This window comes from Ctenocephalides felis, unplaced genomic scaffold (genome assembly GCF_003426905.1).
Source record: "Ctenocephalides felis isolate EL2017-DRISC unplaced genomic scaffold, ASM342690v1 CF-g0.4_SCAFFOLD_00845, whole genome shotgun sequence".
Lineage (NCBI taxonomy): Eukaryota > Metazoa > Arthropoda > Insecta > Siphonaptera > Pulicidae > Ctenocephalides > Ctenocephalides felis.
This window is the reverse complement of record NW_020536999.1, coordinates 91187431-91211644: the sequence shown is the minus strand read 5'-3', so window position 1 is coordinate 91211644 and position 24214 is coordinate 91187431. Positions and strand designations below refer to the sequence as shown.

Below are 24214 nucleotides of genomic sequence, written 5' to 3'. Positions count from 1 at the left end.
TTTCAAAAACTCAGCAAAATATTTGTAATAAGATATATACAATTTTTGAACGTATAAAATTTGATTCATTTTTATATATTAGTTTCTTGGAGATAATTGTTAGTTTATAAGTTATAATCTCACAACTTTAGATGTTACACAAGAAGTTGCATGTAGATACATTTTTGTAGATTTTTGAAATTATTACAAAAAACCAAAAATTGCAAAATCACGTTTATACAATTTGAGCTTATAAATTCTGCACATTTTTTCTGAACACCTTTTGAATATAATTGTAAGTTTATAAGTTATAAGCTTACAACTTCAGATTTTCCACAAGAATTTTCAAAATGGTTGCATGTATCACTGCACTCAATAAGTCCGTAGGATAACTGAGAAAAACCAATTTTTTTGGCAAAATTCTTTTTTTTATTCCATATAGTTTTCTTCGAAAACCATATACCGATTACAGCTACCTTCAAACTTTTCGAAACTATTTTTGTAGTACGATTTGTACTTAGCCACAAAATTCGGCTATCATCTCATCATTTGGCAAAAATTTTCTTCAGATCAACTCGGAGCCCAATTCATGTGCCACCACTTTTCACGGATTTGTGACTTGGTGCTTTGTCCTGATAAAGCACCACAGGTTTCTTTTCAAATGGTGGCGTTTTTTTTTTCGATTTTGATCTTCAAATGTTCCAGCAACGTTATACAATAGTCACTGTTGATAGTCTGGCCTTTTTCAAAATAGGCGATGAAGATCATTAGTTGCAAATCCCCAAAAAATTGACGCCATAACCTTGTCAGTTGATTGTTGGAATTTTTGCTCGTCATCGTGTCTAGTCTACTCGCCTGACCAGGTGGCAACTATGGTGAAGCCAGGTCATATCCATGGTGATATATTGATGAGGAAAAGATCTAGAAAATATAGTGAGTGAGGAAGCAACTCGGAACCTAATTCATGTGCCACCACTTTTCACGGATTTGTGACTTGGTGCTTTGTCCTGATAAAGCACCACGGGTTTCTTTTCAAATGGGGCCGTTTTTTTCGAGTTTGATCTTCAAATGTTCCAATTACGTTATACAATAATAACTGCTGATGATCTGGCCCTTCTCAAGATAGGTGATAAAGATCATTAGTTGCCAATCCCAAAAAATTGACGCCACAACCTTGCCAGATGAGTGTTGGCATTTTTGCTAGTCCACTCGTCTGATCAGGTGGCAAATGGTAAAGCCAGGTCATATCCATGATGACATATTGATGCAAAAACTCAGTTTTATTTCGATTAAACTGCTGCAAATACTTTCACGGATCATCATCTCGTTATGCTTTTGGTCAATGGCGCGACACCTATTTAGCACAGTGGTTTTTCCTATTCAAATATTTGCGAACGATATGTCTATCACATTGTTCTGTTGATATCTTTAGGCTGTCAGCTATCGTTTCGGTGGACTTTTTTGATATTTTGCGGTGATTTTGATAACCACCTCAATTGGCCTTCCCGAGCGTTCTGCATCGCTAGTGCCAGTATGGCCAAGATTAAAATCAGCAAACCACTTCAATAATTGTCTCGATTTGGCACAGTTCACATGCGATACTGTGGAGCAATGGCGTTTTTACCCATCAAAATTCTCAGGTATTTTCACTTTTCGGTTTTCCAAAACGTTTCGATGGACTCTTTTGATACTTTTCCAGTGTAGTCACCTCAATTGAACTTCCAGAGCGTTCAGCATCGTCAGTGCCAGTATGGGCATGATTAAAATTAGCAAACCACTTCTCCAATAATTGTCTCGATTTGGCACAGTCCACATGCAATACTTTGGCAGCAATGGCGTTTTTACCCATCAAAATTTCCTCGAATTCATGGTTTCGAAAAACTCAAAAGTAGCGTCACTAGAACCTCTATAACTTGTAAACTAATCGTCAGATTGTCATGAAACTATGGCATATATCTTCTTAAAATGTTGCTTCCTACAAATTATATAACTACATAGTTATATAAATTATATGACTACAAAGCGACATCATCTATGTGTCATCCTACGGACTTATTGAATGAAGTAATGGATACAATTTTGTAGATATTAAAAAACTAACCAAAAAATTGCAATATCATGTTTATGCAATTTGAAGCTTATAAAATTCTGCACATATTTTCCTGGAACACTTTTAAATTCAATTGTTTGTTTATAAGTTGTAAGCTCACAACTTTAAATGTTCCACAAGAATGTTCAAAATACTTGCATGTAATAGGTAAAGTTGTATTCTTAATATTTCCTACAAATTATCTAATGCACATTTTATCTATTTAGATTATATTAAAAGTTTACAAAGTTTCTGTTCTCGATTAAATTTAAATAGTTTAAGCATCGTTTACTTTATTAAAACTTGTTCTTGTTATTTAAATTAAATAGTTCTTTCAATTAAATTCTGTAGTTTATTTATCTGAATTATTTGCAAGATAATATAGTGTTATAATTTTTTCCATTAATCTTTCAACTTTTTTCAACATTGATACTTTTATCCACGATTTCATAAGTAAATAACTTTTAGATGAATATCTGTAATTGAAAAAAGTTTCAGCAAAAAATGTTTACAATTTTATAAACTTTAACGTACCGTTTTCGGATTTGTTTGTTTTTTTTAACGAGATTTTTTTATATAATTACAAAAGTTTAAAAGTATTTTTCTTTACAGAAAAAAATGTATGTGAATTTTGAATGAATTTATAAATTGAAGCTATAGATAAAATGTATATTAAAATATTTTATTAGTGAAATTATGCAGATACATTCACTTGTTTTTTTATATAGGTGGTGGACCTTTAAGCCCCCAATAACGACCAATTTTTGAATCAAATTAATTTCAAAAATCTGCAAAAACGCGGTCAAAATTTTAGTCAGTCTGCGTGCTTTAGTAGGGCGTTATAGACTACCCTCGTTATAACGCTCTTAAACAAAAATATGAATTAAACAAATTGTTAATTTTTAACTTAGAAACTTATAAGCAAATATGTTTAATTATTTTTATTTAATTAGACAAATAACTTTTATCAATGATGTAAAATAAAAAAAGGATCGAAAATTTTAGTCAGTCTGTGTGCTTTAGTATGGCGTTATAGACAACCCTCGTTATAACGCTCTTAAACAAAAATATTAATTAGCAAATTGTCAAGTTATAACTTATAAACTTATAAGCAAATAAGCAAATATGTTTAATTATTTTTATTTAATTAAACAAATAACTTCTATCAATGATGTAAAATAAAAAAAGGATCGAAGAAAAAGTTGTTAATAAAATTTTACTTTATGCAACATTAATATATATTTAAAACCGTAAATATTATACATTTATATACATACATGTATAAATGTATACACATTTATATACATTTTTGTTGTATAAAATGTATAACAGATGCAATGAAATAGAATATATAACAAGCTGGCTTGTGTTGACAAAGCGATTATATACATATATACATACATATGCTCGTATAATTATATATATATATATATATAATATATATATATATACAAAAACCCACATAACATTCCTTAATAAGATTTTCCACAAACATGTACACCAGAGCAAAATCAGAATTGTCAAGTACAGACGAAGCTTTCAATTGAATTTATAAATATATACATTTATATATTTATATATATATATATATAATTATATTTATAAACATTTGTCTTTTTCTGTTACAGATTTTCCAGGACCAAAATCAACATCAGTGCAAAAACATTCTAAAAATAAAATTTACAAATATTTAGATTTGTCTTGTCAATTCTAAACTGAAAAAAGACCTAATTATAATTGTCAATTAATTAAGTCATTTATAAATACCTAATTATAAACAAATATTTGCAATAGCAAATGCAAAGTGTACTAAATTAAATATTTCACTAATTAATTATTGCATATGAATTTCTCATATTAAATCACTGTTGCATATTTCATATGTTCATTAAAATGTAATTTAATAACAAATTTCAATTAAGTGATAATGAAATATACACTAATCATAATTTAATGAAAATTACAATAAAAAACTGTGTTTAATTGCGAGTTCAAAATGTGTAAAAAATATTGTGGATGCCATCCTGAATTTTTGGTGGTCTTCAAAATGAACCAAATAAATATTTGCTGTTTGCAGAATGCAATCAATAAAATATCAATACTAAATAAAAAGTTGTAAATGAAAAAGCCAAGAGTGAATATTCCATTTTCAAACATTTCCATTTGCCTCACATCCAAAATCCTCTGAATTATTTATGACTCCAATAAAAGTTTTAGAGTTTTATTCATTAATCTAATAAAATTTCCAAGTGACTTGAATCCATAATCAATTCATTATTAATCTAATGTTTATATTCCTAAAAAAATCCACGTATTTCTGATCTATTCATCAAACCACTAAAATATCCATATGCTACCAATTCGTCATCCATGCATTAATAGTCCATTATCATGATCCAAAAAACCAAGTAAATCTCAATCTGATTTCAAAAATTCCACTTCCAATTCATCATCCATGCACCAATAGTCCAATACATTAACAATTCCCTCTTCTTGATCCATCACTTCATTATGGCCGACAACCTGACCTCCGGCACCAGGTTCGAGTACTGCGGTCCTGGTCTGGACAGCTTCCACACCTTTTACCTCGGCCTGCACGGCTACTTCGCCCTCAGCGTCTGCATCTTTGGATGCGTTGCCAACCTGCTCAACATCGTCATCCTGACCAGGAGAGAGTTGAGGTCGCCGACCAACGCCCTGCTGACGGGATTGGCTGTCAGCGATTTGCTGGTGATGCTGGATTATGTGCCATTTGCCAGCCACATGTACCTTTGGCATGGTAAAAGGTCCAGGGAGCAGATGTATGAGTACGGATTGGCGCACATGGTGTTCTTCCATGCGATATTCACTCAGGTAAGGGGTAAAAGATAGATGTCCTAATTGGGCAGTATCTTGATTAACCAACTTATCAGTCACTTTGTACCTCAAAGTACTCCTCCTACTACATCCCACTTTATTACCTGGAACTTTAGCTATTCGACTTTCATCAGGAATAATTTGAAGTTGTACCTTAAATACGACTTCCGAAAGGTTAACGTTGCCATTAAGCAGACCTAACCCTTTTCAATTCATTGTAAAGCATTCATTTTTCTTTATTTTGATTTGATACATATATAATTTGATAGGATAGAATTTTGCTTTCAAATTTAGTGGATAAGAATTGTGAAAAGCGGTTAAATATGAAGACCTTCAGATATTAGCCCAAAAGTTCTGCACAGAATCTGGACAAATATCCTTAGCAGTAGTATCAAATTGTGCGCTTTAGAGAAGACGATCTTCAGATATTGGCCAGAAAGTTCTGCACAGAATCTGGACAAATATTCTTAAAAAAGTATCGAACAGTGCGCTTTTGAGAACGATCATAAGATATTGGCCAGAAAGTTCCTGCACAGAATCTGGACAAATATTAGAAAATGTATCAATTTGCAAGCTTTAAAGAAGACGATCATGAGATATTGGCCAGAAAGATCTGCACAGAATCAGGTCAAATATTCTTAGAAAATGTATCAATTTGTAAGCTTTAGAGAAGACGATCTTCAGATATTGGCCAGAAAATTGTGACCAGAATCTGGAAAATATTCTTAGAAAATGTATCAAATTGTGCGCTTTTGAGAAAACGATCATGAGATATTCGCTAGAAAGTTCTGCACAGAATCTTGACAAATATTCTTAGAAAAAGTATCAAAATTGTGCGCTTTTGAGAAGGCGATCATGAGATATTGGCCAGAAAGTTCTGGCCAGAATCTGGACAAATATTCTTGGAAAATTTATCTATTTGTAAGCTTTAGAGAAGACGATCTTCAGATATTGGCCAGAAAGTTCTGCATAGAATCTGGACAAATATTCTGAGACAAGTATCGAATTATGTGCAACATTTTTCAGTCTGTGCTACTTATGTACTTTATAATGGATTTAAATCTATTTAAAATTATATCGATTGTGGATTATGGACCTTAATAATAAACTAGATGATGTTTCATACGATAACATTTCCATGTTACACAAAATTATAAACAAAATAGCCCGAAGCCATACATTGTAAATTCGCACAAATCATGAAGGCGAGTTCGAACTAGTCCCAATTGATACTTTTATATTAATTTATGTTCATAAACAAAGCATAAATAAATATTCCAATCAATCACGACCTACAATTAAAATAATTAGTAAAATTCAAAATCACCTAGAGCCATTTCACCCAATTAATTAAATTTTAAAACAAACAAACATTGGAGCAAATTCAATAATAAAACACTAAGCGTGAATTCATTTCGATTAACAATATATAATATATATATTAAATTTTTTATATAATTTTGATGTTGAAATATGTGATATTCAGTTTTCAGGGCAATACATCAATTAAAAAATTGTATGACTTTAAAACATTTTTATTTATTCCATACGTTTCGACACATTGTTTTGTGTCATCTTCAGTGGACTCTAGATTGAAAGAACAGATAGAAATTATTAAATAAACTAATATATAAGAAGTGATATGGTATGAACTTACATGCAATTGAATTAATCCTAATTATTTCATATTATAAATGTTCACAATGCACAATCTTAATTATTTCATATTATAAATGTTCACAATGAACAATCCTAATTATTTCATATTATAAATGTTCACAGTGCACTAAAAAACTAATCCTTGTCATTTTAAGTTGAACAATATATAAATTTTGACTGAGATTTTTATGAATTTGTGAAGAACATCGCGCCATACATTTCTGTGCTCCGATGTATGGGTGCCTACTGAATGTACGTCAATGTGCTATCAATGTGCTATCAAAAACTACATCCTAACAACCCAAAATTATATGGTCTCCCAAAAATCCACAAAACCAATGTACCTTTTAGACCTATAGTTGCAGATTTGAATTCACCACTAAATAAATTTCCAAATTTCTGAGCAAACCCCTCTCCATAGTTGCAGTTAATTCTCCTTTCTTTATTAAAAATTCCTTCGAATTTGTCAACAAAATACGTATACACAAACAATCCCAACAACTCCCTCTTAATAAGCCTAGACGTAGTTTCTCTTTTCACAAATGTCCCACTAGAACTAATTTTAGAGTCAATCACAGATAGATGGGATGAGATTTCTTGCCACACCACCCTTTCCTCCATTGTTTCGAAGTATATTCATTAGAATCTTTGGTTTCGAAGTCCATTAAATCATAGTCGCGAATACTTATTTTGAATTCAATTCACATTTTATACACAAATTTTTGGTACCCCCATGGGATCGCCTATCTCACCTGCTCTTGCTGAACTCTCTTTACAACATCTTGAAAAAATGTTTTTAAGCTTTCTAATGTTGAATTTTTCCTTTACTACAGATACGTTGATGATATAATTACTTGCATTCCTAAAAAAACTTTGATTCTTTACTAAAAAATTTTAACTCCTTTAATAAACACCTAACCTTTACCTCGAAAAAGAACACAATAGGTCAATTAGCTTTTTAGATGTAAATATCATAAAAACTACAGATAATAAAATTATTACTAACTGGTACCAGAAACCAACGTGGTCTGGCAGATATCTCAATTTCCATTCTTATCATCCCACTAACATGAAAATCGGTACCATTATCAATTTAGTTGATCATGCTATTCTCTTGTCAGATAAAAAATTTTGGCCTTTTAACCTATCTCTAATCCACAGAACCCTATTAAATAATTGCTATCCCCCACACCTTAAAACTTATAATTAACAACAGACTTTCCGTCCTTAACACAAAAATAATCATCTTTCCCACGTGTCCCAGAAAAAAGAAGAAAATAAGTTTGTTGGCACTATTTGTCTCCCTTACATTAAAAATCTCTTTCCTATTTGGAAAAAACTATTTGAATTCGCGGATTTGCGTTTAGTTTGCAATATTGATCAGACTCTCAACTTTTTATTTTCGAACTTAAAATCACCGACAAGTTTAGATCGTATTTCTAACATCGTATATAAAATTGACTGTACAAATTGTGAGGCCACTTATATTGGCGAAACTGGACAACATCTTAAAAAACGTCTTAGACAACATTATAACAATTCCAAAAAAAAATCAAAATCAAACAATGATAACTGATCACATACAAAATTTCAATCATACTTTCAATTTTGATGTGGCCACAATTTTATATCACAAATCGAATACATCTCAGAGACGCTTTTCAGAATCTTGTCTGATACACCTTTACAAAAATAGTTTAAACAAAAGATTGGATACTTCCTCACTGTGCGAGAATTACCAAGTAGTCTTAAACAATGTCTCGAAATTCATACCTTTAAAATAGTTACCTATCATGATCGACGTTTAATTATATTAATTTTATTGCCAATTTTTCTTTTTCTTTTTCTTTTAATTTTGATCTCAATTTTACTAATTATGTCCACCCTCACAATTGTCATGTTTTTTTATATTTCACTATTTGTACCCTCTCGCGTTGTCAAATCTTAAATTCTTTGGTCAGTTCGTTTGCCTTGTACCTCAGCCCTCAACATGTGGTTCGCACATTGACGTACATTCAGTAGGCACCCATACATCGGAGCACAGAAATGTATGTCGCGATGTTCTTCACAATTCATAAAAATCTCAGTCAAAAATTTATATATTGTTCAACTTAAATGACAAGGATTAGTTTTTTAGTGCACTGTGAACATTTATAATATGAAATAATTAGGATTGTTCATTGTGAACATTTATAATATGAAATAATTAAGATTGTGCATTGTGAACATTTATAATATGAAAAATTAGGATTAATTCAATTGCATGTAAGTTCATACCATATCACTTCTTATATATTAGTTTTATTTAATAATTTCTATCTGTTCTTTCAATCTAGAGTCCACTGAAGATGACACAAACACGTGTCGAAACTATGGAATAAATAAAAAAAATGTTTTAAATCATACAAATTTTTTAATTGATGTATTGCCCTGAAAACTGAATATCATATATATATATATATATGTATATGTATATATATAGTGTGTGTGTATATGTGATAAAAAAACAAATCCATATCTCGGCCTAATGAGCAAATGAATAAACATCGTACAGCAAAATGTAATGTTGAATATTTTTTAATAAAAGAGATACCGTGCTTCGATTATATCACGTATTATATATATATATATATATATATATATATATATATACATCGTATTATCGATACCCGTACGCAATATATCGATATATTGGCAGACTTTTATCAGACGTTGCGATAATATCGCCCCGAGAGGAATATATTGAATTCCGCTTTCATTAAAGTAATACCACAAATAATCGAGGAGCTTGTAGAAAATTTGTAAGAATGATTTTATTTATTTTAACTTCCCGAAGGAGATACATATAATATCATTTATCTATTTATAATGAATGATATCAATTACAAATCGTATTGCTTAGTTTTTGGTGAAAGCGACATCTTTATTTCTTAACTAAACAGTTAAAAATTTTATTTAATAGCAAAACCTCAATTATATTTGATCGATTATTAATATACCTTAAGGCGAAATGCTACTTACACTTATTGTTAGTTATTCGTATAAAAAAGCTCTACTCGTTTATTGCATTCTGCCTTCTGCATTCCGCCTGGATCTGGAAGTGAATAAATAACTAGGTATAAGTGGCATTTTGCATAAAAAAGCTAGTTGCATAACCTTTTTGATATTCCTAAATAATCGACTCAATAATAATGTGAAAACTTATAATATCATATGGAACGTATTGTTGTTTCCACTGTACAATTACCTAATTATTTAGGTAATTGATACGACAACACGCAAAAAAGAACGGCTGATCGTAGCGTCATGGAGGTCCAGTGGTATTACACACGAAATATATTACTCAAGCGGTTTTGAATGACCAGAGGCGTCTAAAAAATACAAAATTGGCTAATCCGATTTTCTGGAGAAAACTTAAACTTGTTCAGAAAGTTAAAAATGATTCACTAGCATCATGAACTTGATTGATCATTATTTTCATCATAAGAAATAACCAATTATAATTTTACACTAGCTCTCCGTCTATCAAGTCTATTTAATAAATAAAATCCCACAGGACATAAATGGTTCCGTATCAGATGATTGCATAGGGCCCACATATGTATTTAATGTTGTTAAATCTTTACATAATAATGAAAATTTATTTATGGACAAAATTTATTTATTGATAATATATTTTGAATGCAACGGCTGTAAGCTAAAATCCGTTGCTACAGCAACCAGTCGTCTAGGAAACTGTTGTAAACCATTGAGAACATATAATATTATGATTATTAGACATTGTAATATCATTTATTAAACGATAGGTATGATAATAAGACAAGCCTAATATAAATATATACTCAATACCTTCCAGATCTTTCATTCACTTTTCCTTTCCCATTTAATCGTTTTAATCGCTTTCCTACAAAGGTCCAGTAGTCATCCTTTATCAAAAAAAAGGCCTTCTTTTCCATTTTAAATATTTAAATTCCTCTCGTTTCCATAATAATGTATTATATTTATGTATGATGAAGGCCCCAAAGTTAAGTTGTAACGTTAAACAAAGAGGAGATATGAAATAAAAATAAACTTTTCGAAATGTGTCAGAAGCCTAAACGCTTAAATGGGGGGCTCCGACGGAATTAAATCAATCCTGTAATGCGCCCGAAAAGTTTCATGGGGGGCGGCAGGGCTTATATATATATATATATATATATATATATATAATATATATATATATATATAGTGATAAGGTTTTGCAGCCACAAGTCGAAAAAATAAAAACAAAGTCCGTTTACAAAGTGAATTGTAATGATTGTGAACAATTCTATATTGAAGAGAGTTCACAATATATATCTAAAAGAATGCTTCAACATGAATATAATTCAAAAAATAAAAATCAATACAAAACTATGCTATCAGACCATATGCAAAATTTTAAACACACTTTTGATTTGAACAATCCGATTATTTTATATATTAAACAAAATGTTGACCTAAAGAAGGTTTGAAGAACCTGAATCTGTTTTCATTTTTTTAAATTCACAATGTGTCAATAAGAGAAGTTCTTCTTCTTTGCTTTTTGACAGCTATCAAAACTTAATTAATGTATGTAATGATTTTTTTAAATATTTGAACTGTGGCTGAAAAACCTTATCACAATATGTTTCAAAATCAAATTAAACAATATCAAGATATATATATATATATATATATATATATATATATATATATATAGTCAAGCTGGGTCTATATTATGCTTTTATATTTTTCTTTTATCGATGACAATTTCATTTTCAGCTACAACTTGCATGTTTAATTATGTTACTGGACATGATGGAACAAATTTCCCGAAACGTTCGGCAGTTAGTTAAAAATATGTAATATACGTTAATATACATTTACATATATACTTGTGCTTATCTCCTTATATACTTTCATATACATTTACATTGACAAGAGCCTGAAATAATATCTATTATTATTGATTACGGCTTGCTTATGAATAAATAAATAAATAAATAAATAAAAATACATACAATATACTTATATACTTGTGATTATCTCCTTATATACGTTCATATACATGTACATATAGACAATGTACTTATATGCATATTTATTCTCTTGTATATACAAGGATGTTCTTATGCATATGTATTTGGAAGATTCTTATACATATGTATTTGTGCTTAAGTACGTACTTATATACTTAGTTGTATATACTTATAGAACTAAATAGAGATTGATGTACTATCATACATTAATTAATACTTATATACTTAATAGAAACTTCATATACATTTTTTATGTACTTAAATATAAATTTGTACTTATGTACTGAAAAGTAAATGCATATGAAATTATATATGTACTTGTTGATGTATTTATATGCATTTGATTCATTATATAAATCATGGATTACGTACAGATATTGAGTTTGTTATGAAAAAAAAAATTATATATATATATATATATATATATATATATATGTGTGTGTGTGTGTGTGTGTGTGTGCATGTGTGTGTTTGTATGTATATTATAAGATAATCTGGTATAAAAAGTCAGTCAACTGTGAGAACAATGCGGGTTCCGTACCGATAACTAATTTGATAAAATACAGAAAATACAAAATGAAGGCAAATATCGATTTTGTTTTCAGCAGAATGGCACACATATATTTTTACAAGCGCTTTATTCATTCTAATCGAATTCAGTAATAAAAAAATTATAAATACACAAAATTTTAGCAGAAGAAATTAGTCTCGACATTTGTAAAGGGAACAAAAGAACATTTAATATCGAAAAATTTATAAATTGAAAAGTGTGGTATGAAATCGGTTGAAAAACACGAACAAATTGCGTTTGAGGAGCATACTGAGTTGATATAGATTAATTTATTGAACTAGGTACACAAATGAATCTTCGGACTGAGTATAAGGTCTTATTGCATTTCCTCATTTATTTTTCATTAAATTTGTTGCAAAATTTCCTCGAGATTTCATAAATAGTTGCTCTACTATAAACAGCACAAATTACATTTTCCATCTCCGAGTCAATTATTACTAGTGGTTTCAATATTTATCTTTAATTCAATGTCGAAATGACATTCCCGACATCGAAAAACGGATATAAGCTAGACAGCCAGGCTGATGTAAGTGGTCCGGAAATAGTTGTCGGAAGTATTAATAACTCCTGCAGAGAACCAAGTGGAAGGAAATGGAAGGAAATAGTTTTCTTCGGTGGTAATGGAGTAAAATGAAGTAGACGTCTTTCATGGAAATGTCTGATTATATTCATTTTCTTTTGTTGGAAACAGAAAACGTCCAGATATTATATATAATACTAGCAAACCGGGCGAACTCCGTTTCACCACCAGATGGTTTCATTTTCTGTAACATTTCGTTTGGTGATCAAATGATGAAGAAAAAAATTGCCTACTGTTGAAATTACATAAAAATTTGCACAATACACGTGATTGATTTGATGGTTTCCAATTGAAATGTTAGAAAACGAATAACTTATTTTTTTTACTTTTTTGCACAATTTCACAGTGAACACAATGCCGGTTTGTCACATGAAATTAACTGAGCAGAGAACAATGAGTAGCAGTCAAACAAAAAATATTAGTTTGTAGTACATGCTAAGTATCAGAGATGACGCTGTATGTGGAAAAAGAAGATGTGTTTTCCGCTTTTCTGTTGAAATCTTTCTTCAATTTTCCTTGCTATAAACCTCACGGACCTTTCCAACGAATGCAAAATCGTCGAAATCGGTTCGTGCGTTCTGGAGTTATATCGTCAGGAAGGTAACCCGACTTATTTTTATATAATAGATAAGTACATAAGCAAAGGCATAAGCATTTACCACAAAGTACATACGTACAAAAACGTGTATATAAGCAAATGCATATTTATACAATTATGTTAGAATTAAATTAAAGGTTAGTTATTAATAGATTGCGCTAGTATTGATGTTGGTATGAATGATAGTATTTGGATCTGTATAAGATTACTATAGATGGATGAAAATGACAAGGGTAGTTAATGCAGAATGAAAATAGTAGTGAATATAGAAATCATATATAAAGACCATTAGTATAATTAGTGCCAATAAATGTTTAAAAAGATCAGTGTGTTTTAATAAAGACCGACAGGATCATCATATGTATATAACTCAAGTTCATTTATGTAAGTACATAAGTATTGGATACAAATATAAAAAAGCACATTAATTGTATAAAAGCACAAATTAATGTATATTAACACAACGAGAGTATATAGCACATTATTATGTATATAAGCACAGTAAGTACATAGGTCAAGTACATAAGTACTGGATTCAATATATAAGAGCATACATAAATACATTGAAAAAGCGCATCATTGTGCATATAAGCACAAATTAATGTAACGAGAAGTGTATAGCACATAAATATGTATATAAGATCAGTAAATACACAGGTACATAAGTTCTGGATTCAAATATATAAGAGCATACATATATACATGAAAAATGCACATTAACATGTATATAAGCACAAATGAATGTATATAAACTAGGGTTTGTCGGTTTTCAAAAACCGGTTTTAAAAACCGGTTTTTTGGCGAAAATTATGGAATTCGAAAACCGGTTTTTTAGTGAAAAAAGTCGGTTTTCACTGAATAAATGTAAATTACCAATTATAGCCAAATGTAAAAGATAGATGAAAGCGTTTTGATTCTTGAAATCATATCGGCTCAATAGCATTTGATATCTTATCACTCTGCAATGGTTTCCAGAAAGGTTTAGTATATATTAATTTAGATTTTTATACCAGTGTATATATTAATTTAAATCAGTGTGACTTCTTCTTGAAGAAGTAACTTCCTCTACTCAAACTTAAAAAAAGTTTTAAACCCTAGAAGTCTCAAATTAAAGAACAAAAAATTTAGAATTATTATATCAGGCTTTAAAAACAATTAAGCATAATTTGGTCGCAAGTATGAGAGTATTTTCTATTTCAGAAAATTTTGTAAGTGAACAAAGGACATGTCTAAGTAGCAATTCGATAGACGTTCTCAGTTTTTTGAAATCATATTTTATTAAACAAAAAAACAATTAGAATGCTTAAAACTATTTAATTAAAATTGCTCAGAACAGACAATACCCGAGTTTAGCTTGATTGTTTTTAAAACTAAAATTGATATTAACAAGTATGTATCAACATGTATCTAATATTTTTTAATTTTTTTAATGTAATGCATTTTTTTATTTAAAAATGTATTATTTTTATTTATTCGAAAACTTTTCTTTCACTATCATAAAAAAAATTTCATTCTTATATGTGAAAATGATGCATGATTAACGAATAATTATTTTCAAAGTTATTAAATTAAGATAAACTATTATTTTTTAGTTTTACTAATTAAAATTAAAATAATTTTATTAACTATCTATAAAATTGAACAATAAATAAATTCAGTCAAATACTGCTCTAAATTACACTAAATTTGGGGATAAATTACAGAATATTCGAGCAAAAATTTATTTTCTATATAAAATTCGAAAACCGGTGAAAACCCGTTTTTTAGTATAATTAAAATTCGAAAACCGGTTTTCTGAAATGTCGCTTTTTTGTATAAACCCTAATATAAACACAACGAGAGTGCATTTAAACGAATCTGTAAATATTATGCAATATAAATTTTGTATATATATAATTTAATCCTTTAGTACAAAAAACTGAACAACGTTTCGAGAAATTGGTTCCTTCATCCTTAGTGAGACAATAATCGTGCATATGTATTAAAAAATCAAATTAAGTCATTGAATTAAATAAAAATATAAATGAATATATTCTAGAAATAAGTATTTTAAAATTAGTAAATATATATATATATATATATATATACATTTATATTTCTTTTAATCTATTTCAACAAATTTTATATAAATATTTAATCTTCGATCCGATTGAAGCATCTCTGACACTCGCGATCCATCGACATGTTTTATTTCAAATCCTCAGGAAGGTGTTAAAAGAATTCCCGAAACGTAAATATTTCAACATGAGATTTTAATCAGAGAGAGAAATAAGAATGAAGAAATGTTTGGAATAAACATATTTCAGACATTAATCCCTCTGCGCTTTTCTAAAATCGAAAAGATAAATGTTTTAACACATTTTATAAATATAGTTAGACTATAAACATAACTATATATATGTATCTATTTTTACCAAGCTCTTCAGAACGCACCGTTTGAACGGTACATTCGAATTTATTTTGTTTATAATGTAACCGTAATTTCCGAGATTTTCCTTACTCGCTAATTGCCACCACAGTTAGTTCCTGATCTTCTCGGGCTCCAAATTTAGTAATCTAATTATTTTTCCATCATAAACAAGTCAATGTCTAGTTCAAAGAAGTCTTCAACTGTCGTTTTGTTATGCAAATCATCACAACTGGGTCATTTGTCAAAAGTCAAGACGGAGATGGAATCATAAATATTTATTGTTTGGACAGACCAAAATAGCCTGACATGATCTAAAGTTATGGATGAGTCGCTAATTAGCATGGTAGGGTTATGATGGAGGAAGAAAAGACCAAGTGAGGAGTGCAGAAATTGGATGCAGGATATCAGTTGACCAAGAAAAAAACACTTGTGATTATCTAGCAATAGAAAAAGATTTTTGAATCCAACGCCTGAACGATAAACTATGTCAAGATAATATAGGAAAACCAATAAAAACTAATGAAACTTGGGATTATCCCGCAATAGAAGAATGTTTATGAATCCAACGTCCAAGTGATAGATGGAGTCCAAATAGGGATGAAAACTGGACCAAATGTGGTATAATTTATTAGACAACAAGCAAACCCGACAAACTCCGTTTCGCCACCAGATGGTTTCGTGAGAAAGATGAATAAATTTTTTGTTTGTTTTATATTTGAAAAGGAAAAATTTGATTTTATTGCACAACAGTAATGAATTTATTTCGATTACAAAAATGAAGTGTTTTCTAGTTGAACTTCTCTAAGTAAATGAAAGTGAATCCGCAAATTATCCGTTTCATTGAAGTTCTCTTTGGTAAACCACATTTTTTGTTTTTCGGTCTGACGTTAACACAAACAAAGCGGATGGTTTTCCAACTCGTGAACAGGCAACGTATAACTGCCCATGTGAAAAACAATGATTTTCTAGATAATTTATTTGAAATTTATCCCGAAAACACTAAGCGATTGGCCTTGCGACTTGTTATTGCGAACACAAGGCTAACTGGAAATTGCAATCGTTTGAAGTCAAACGGAAGACCAGTCAGAATCATTGGTATGTCACCAAATCGCCAGCATATTTTTGATTGAATGGTGAAATTCTATGCGTGTACATCATATTTCTTGACGGCAAGAATTGCTCGTTGACTTAACCAAGCATAATTCTGATAATTCTTCAAAATACTTCAAAAAAGACATAATCAGAAAATCAGGAAAAATTATAAAATGGTAATAAGGCCATTTGAATAGATCAGTTCTAGGTAAAATATATTAATTAGATGGTATTCTTTCAGTTAGCCTTAAAACGTATCACCAATTTTATTGTTAGCTGATCAACTATCTAAAAAATATTTAGAACTGGAACTTAACCTTTCATCTATTTAGAACTGAAACTTGACCTTTTATCTATTTAGAATTGAAACTTGACCTTGAATTTTTTTTTCCAGATATGCCACACCATATCCATTTGGCTGACAGTCACCTTGGCCGTTTGGAGGTACATTGCCATCGCTCATCCACAAAAGAACTCCAGATGGTGCAGAATGGAGACGACCATAATTGCCATAGCAATGGCATACGTTTCGTGTCCTTTGATCTGCATACCTTTGTATTTGGCGTTCAGGTGAGGAAATTAAACATCAGCTTTTTCCAATAGACTTTCCTACTTATTCCAAATTCACTATAAAAAACATGGGCGCATCATGATACTGCGTAGATGCTTTTTATTTAATATTTTTAAAATAGACAGATTTTATGCAGAATGCATTAGCATTAATTAAAGTACAACTTACGCATCCATTAAACAAGAAGATTTTTTGCAGTTTGTTTTGCTACACAACGTCGATATTAATACATAAAGCATAGTCTACACAAATGGACTTAAAAGCCGTGCACAATTTTAGTTTAAATCTTAAAATTCCTTTCTACTAAATATTTATCCAGGTAGCGAAAATAGTTCTGACGCAAAACCGTTTTTGTTTGTTAATTCTTCTGCTGTTTCTGCTGTTTTTGCTGCTTTTGTATTTTCTGCAGCGTGTTTACGACATCATGGCGGTCGCAATATACTTTACACTTTACGACTTTCGAGGATTAACTCTCAAATAAACAGCTTAAGGAGATTCCGGACGGTTTAATTACTTTTTAAACATTATTCAGTTCATTAGCTGCGAAGAAAAAATAATCGAGGCCCGAGGAAAGGATAACAGATTAACATAGTGATCCAACCCAGTTTCCTTTTCGATTCAGAACCATATTTGTAAAAAAATGTGTATAATAGTGCCATAAATATCTTGAAACTGCATCGAATACAAAATCAGTAGAGTTCTTTTTCGCAATTCCTATTATTATGTGATGTGAAGTGAGCCTATATTGTCTCTAGGTTGTCAGTAGAGTTTCTTTCTTGCCCCATTTAATAATAGGACGCATATCCTGACACCAATTTTCATTTGTATGAAATTAGACAGATCTGTACGATATGAAGTGAGCTTATGTTGCCTCCAGCTCGTCAGTAGCGTCCTTTTCTCTCTGGTTTTATTTGACCTGAAGTGAGTCCTTATACGGGCAAGTTCACATGTGTGTGTTTCTTCTACGGTTGGCAAAACTGTCGTAAAAGTCATGACTAATGATGACGGACACTTTCGTTCACCCTGTGTGACGTTATTAGTGTTCTGGCAGTATTAAAAAAAATATATGAGTTTTACGACGCCTTTACGACATCTTAGGAGAAGACAGAAATCTTCTACGTGGCCTTTTTAATATACTCGTGTATATATGTGTGTATGTGGATACATGTCATACTTTAATCATAACATAATTTTTGGATCAGATTAATGATGAAACTGCAAAAAAAATACCTTAGTACCAACAAGGCACTAGTTGTTTCTAAGATTTTGACAAAACTGACATTTTTCCATTTATATATAACGTGCCAGTAATACCACTTATCTTTACGCTAATACCAATTTAGTATCATAAATAATCAATCCGGAAAATGTTTTGATCAAATTAATTTTATTTAATTGATAAATTCTCAAAAATTCTGGACTGATTCCAAAAATTCAAAAACAATTTGATGAAATACCATAAGGACTTACATTTATGGTGTAAAACGATTCAGAACGACTGGTTTGCTGTAACTTACATTGTAACATATATTTTTTCTATTAAAAAGGATTTATATAATAAATAAATATATGAAATTGATACTATAAATAGTGCAGTGGGTAAATATGATAATATAATCAAAACGTCTGGTTTCCATCATATAAAGTACATAAATAGCTGTCCAAATTTTATGTGGCTATTTTATTATTATTGCTGTTTTGATTAGGTCCATGATATATATATATACATATATATATACATATATATATATATATATATATATATATATATTACAGATTTCGTCTGAATGTTGCATAGAACACAGATTCTGAAACTTCATGTTAGAGCATCCATGAAACTTATATAATCAAGGACCACCAATTATGTGAATGAAATTTACAATTATGATATGAAATTTGTTCATGTCTTTTAGAATATCTTTAAATATCTATATTAAACAATAATAATTGTAATATATCAAACGCAAGCTAAAAAAAAATTGGGTATACGTAGACAGATGAGCAGGTAGTCAGGTAAATTGGCAGATAGGTCAACTGGTGCACAGGTTAATTGGAAGATATGTAAAATGGTAGATAGACGAATATGTAGACAGATAAACAAGGTTCAGGTTAACTGGTAGACATGTAAAACGAATGACAGGAAAATTCATAAAATGGTAAATTGGTAGGTAGGTAAATTGGTAGGCAGATGAATCGATACACAGGTAAATTGGTGGACAGCTAAATTGGTAGACTGATGAGCATCTTAACAGGTATATTGGTGGACAGATAGTTATATAAACAGGTAGACTGAAAGACAAGGAAACTGGTAGACTAGATTAACAATTACGCATTTTTGTTCAAATTTTTATTTGAAAGTAAAACACGGCAAAGCATGAATGGGTGCGGCTAGTACATCATAAAATCTTTATTATTGCGACCCACAGTTTGATGTTCGCCTGCAGACCAAACATTTCATCAAACGATAAAAAATCTTTACGACCGCCGGCGGTCATAAAATGGTCTCACTTGGTAACATATACAAACAATCCTATATAAATATATACAAATCGAAGAGGTCTATGGTGTAATATACGAAATCTGTGTTTTCCAGAGGTTTAGAGTCATTCTGAATCGATTGACGTGATTTATAAAAATTAACAATTATAAAAATGAATTTTGAGAAAAATGAGAAAAAACACGTTAGCTTGACAGCTTAAACTTATTAGAATGGTTTAAGATATTTTTACTTAAATAATGTAATATTGTTTTATTTAAACCAAATGATGCCCATTTCTTTTCTTTCTTTTGATATATTGCAATTATTATTAAAACAACATGTAAAAGTGTCCATTTTAATCGTAAATTTCATTCAAATTAATTTTCGGCGCTTGATTATGTAAGTTACATGGAGATTTTCAAATTTCTTTGCTCCCCAGGGGTTCAAATGCTTCCAAAAAAAAATCCCTGAAAGTTTTAGATCTTAATATTAACTTTGTTAATATTGTTAATGATAGTGATAAAGCCCTTATGTTTGCAAATAGGAAAAATTTATAAAAAATTTAATAAAAGATGAACACTTTCTAACATTACAATGCCTAACTCAATATACTTACAAATCACTCACAAATTGATATATTGATATCCTTTTTGTCTTGCCTTAAGACAAAATGCCACTTACGTCTAGTGATGTGTTTTGCTTTGTTTTCAGCATTAAAGAAAAACGTGAGGTCTTGACACTATCAGGATATCCCATCAACAACAACACGCCTTTGGAAGACAGGAAAAACGCAACCATTTATTTAGTCGACAAAGTGAGTCATTAAATTTTATATATACATATATATATATATATATATATAACGTATATATATATATATATATATATATATATATATATATATATATATAATATCTATATATGATTTTTGTCGACGTTGATACATGTTTGTAATATTTTTAGCAGCCCAACCGTCGAATTAAAAAAGATTAAATAACAAAATTATTTATTCCATTAAACGTTTCGACATTTGATGTGTGTCATCATTCAGTAATCTAAAAAAACATATAACATAAATACACAGTTGATGATAATTATAAATATATAAAAGGAGGAAATTATACATACCAAACCAGGAAAAACAACAGAAAAAAATATTTATGATGTAAAATTGATTGAGCACTAGATTTGTGTAAAATAATAAAATACTATTATATTAACAAACGAGAAATAGAAGGAGCACATATTGCCCTCCTATATTTATTGTTATTGATAGCATTGCATTGTGGTCACTGATCAAGGTTACAGCGCAGTGTAGTACCCGCACGTGTAATGAAGGAGTGTGAGAGAGTTGTGAGAAACGAAATATATGTCTTCTCTGTTTTTCTTTCCCCTTTCGTTTCTCACAACTCTTTCCTATATGTTTTTTTTTAGATTACTGGATGATGACACACATCAAGTGCCGAAACGTTTAATGGAATAAATAATTTTGTTATTTAATCTTTTTTTAATTCGACGGTTGGGTTGCAAAAAAATATTACAAATATAAAAATATACTATTTTTAACTTCCAGAGTGAACTAGGTCGTGCAAATGGCGAAATGTTACTGAACGTCAATTTCTGGATCTACAGTGTCGTCATCAAGATCATCCCTTGCATTGCCTTAACAGTTTTGAGCCTTAGACTGATCATGGCCTTGCTGGAGACCAAAAAAGACGTAGGAAACTGATGCAAACATCAAATCCCAACGGTGGGTAAATAAATCCAGACGCTACATATAGTACAGTGACCTAATAGAAGATGTCTGTTTTTTACTATTTTAGTTCTGGAGGCAAAACAGGCCCTAAATCCAAAATCTAGTACGAAGCACTCGGACACCAAGGAGAGACAGACTGATCGAACGACTAGGATGTTGCTGGCGGTTCTTCTGCTGTTTCTGATCACAGAATTCCCTCAAGGGATTCTGGGACTCCTGAGCGCCCTTTTGGGAAACGCGTTTTTCTCCGAGTGCTACTTGAAACTAGGTAAGAGTAACAATACTTCTACTTGGTTTTGCACTAGAAAGTGTCAAATAGAGTTCAGAAGTTCTTTGTTTCTTCATTTGGTATGTTGCAAAATCTGTTGATCCATACAAGCAGCAAAAGAATGCTGTTCTCAGAGTCCATGTCTCCAGATCATACAAACTAAGGAATCTTTGTTCCTTAAAGTCAATTTTCCTTTTGCTTGCCAGTAAATTCCTTTATCCTTCAAAAAGCCCTGAATACATTGCTTCTTAAAGTCAATAACTTTGATTTAATGAAATTAATTTAAAATAGTGCGTCTGCAGATTCGCTCATCAGCAGAGTTTCTTTTATTAAGAACCCTAAAAATTTAGTTTAGCCCTACGTTACGTTACGTTATGGTAGACATATTTATTCTAATTTGGATATATAATTTATAGCCAAATATTCATGCAAAAGTTCATTCTCACAAGCCAAGGGCCTATCTCAATTCTCTAACTCAACACAAGCCTTAAGACAATTATTTTACTCGAACATAAAATTTCAAAGTATAAAATAAATAGATGCCTAATACACAAAGTACACAATCAATTTATTTCTCGAATATCAATTCCTTGGTATAATTTGCATATCTTACATAACAATAATAATAATATTTTGCCATTAAATGCGAATATATCAATTTCAAACATCCTAACGAATTACATAATAACATGATACTGAACAGCACAGGAATAAACAGAGCACTGATGGAAAAATTGTTGAATAGTTTATTCAATATTGTTAGAAAGTGATTTTTGAAATTAATTTGTAGATACTTTTATTTGAATTATGTCTCATTAATTATTTAATAATTATGTTTATCTATTTCAAAAATAATTCGCAAAGATTAGGATTTTAATTTCTTAAGACCAAAATTATCTAAATTCATCTATTTAAAAGAGTCATAATTAAAATTTGAAAATTACACAGGCAACAATATGAGAATATCATTGTTAGGATAATTTTATCTGCTTTTTATTTTTCAAATGCCAAAATTATTCAAAATCATCCGTTTAAAAAGATACATAATTATAATCAAAACTAAGAAATGTACCCCCATCAACAAGGAATTTAATAATATAAAATGAAGTTTAACTAATTGTTATTAAAACTTATAGATAAAATAGATATTTTTATCTTTCTTAATTAAAACTAAAAAATTGTACCAACATTTGTAAGGTCATTAAATTACTATTTGTTCCAAGAGTCCAAAATAAGGTAACATAGACCCCAAAATGTACCAAGTGAAAAATAAAGAAACAAATATGGAAAGAAATTATTAGACTAAAGGAACAGATGTGTATACTAAAAAACTAAGGGTGTAATATCGATTACAGTACCTGGATAATTCTTGCTGGTACATATTCCACATATTGTAAATACTCTTATATTAGCACTTTTTGACAGTGGAACCGCCATTTTATGTAATGTCAAAGTATCAAAATTAGCATTTGGTAGCACTCGAAATGAAACTAAAAGTAGCATCCTGTTAAGACGTTGATGCTTAATACAATTTCCTGTATAATACGCCACTTTATACCGGTTTCTGCACATTGAAACACATTACTACCTTGTATCGCACAATACGCCATTTTGTACAAGACGCCGGTTTTGACAAAATGTCTTAGCCAGATATTACAGTACTATAAAACGTTTTTAATTATTAATTATTAATTAATTAATTAATTATTAATGTCTGTATGAGGCCCACTTCACATATTTGTAGTTTAACACTGAAAAAGTGATAAAATAAAAAAAAATGTAATTATATAAAAACACATTTTTAACATTCGGGCGGCCATTTTCTTTTAATGTCAAAATATCGCAGTTAGTGCCAACCACTATGAATATATTATAATATTGCAGGATACCAACTGTGCGGAAATATAAACTTTTAATAAAAAATTACCACGAAAAAGTTTTTTTTTAATTTAATTTGGACATTTTTGGAATTAATAAATTGAAAAAACACTGAAACACAGAAATGATTTTTATACATTTAAAATAATTTGCAAAGTAATTTATAACATTAAGAATTTGTTTAACATTTGGTTCTTTATATTGGTACCGGCGTTACTTAATTTAAAAATTTAATAACAACTAGTGGGGTGTATGGCATCGTGCCTTAAGGCAAATTGCTGGAACTTCCCGTACCGTAACGAAATGTTCGAAGAATATTGAAAATGTTTTCAAATAGATTATTATTAATATTGTAACATTGTCTAATATTTATATAAACTAAGAATTAT

At 30.0% G+C, this 24214-nt stretch overlaps 1 protein-coding gene and 1 pseudogene across 1 annotated transcript in view; one reads left to right on the top strand and one right to left on the bottom strand.

Annotated features, from left to right (window-relative positions):
• The window catches only part of LOC113363008, a 13899-nt gene extending 12071 nt beyond the window's left edge, over nt 1-1828 (bottom strand). Inside the window, exon 1 of the mRNA XM_026605498.1 lies at nt 1630-1828. Within this exon, the coding sequence (XP_026461283.1) occupies nt 1630-1828 (199 nt within the window). The remainder of the gene's footprint in view (nt 1-1629) is intronic.
• Nucleotides 1829-4501: 2673 nt separating this feature from the next.
• Nucleotides 4502-22927, top strand: LOC113363007 (annotated as a pseudogene).
• The last annotated feature ends 1287 nt before the right edge of the window (nt 22928-24214 follow it).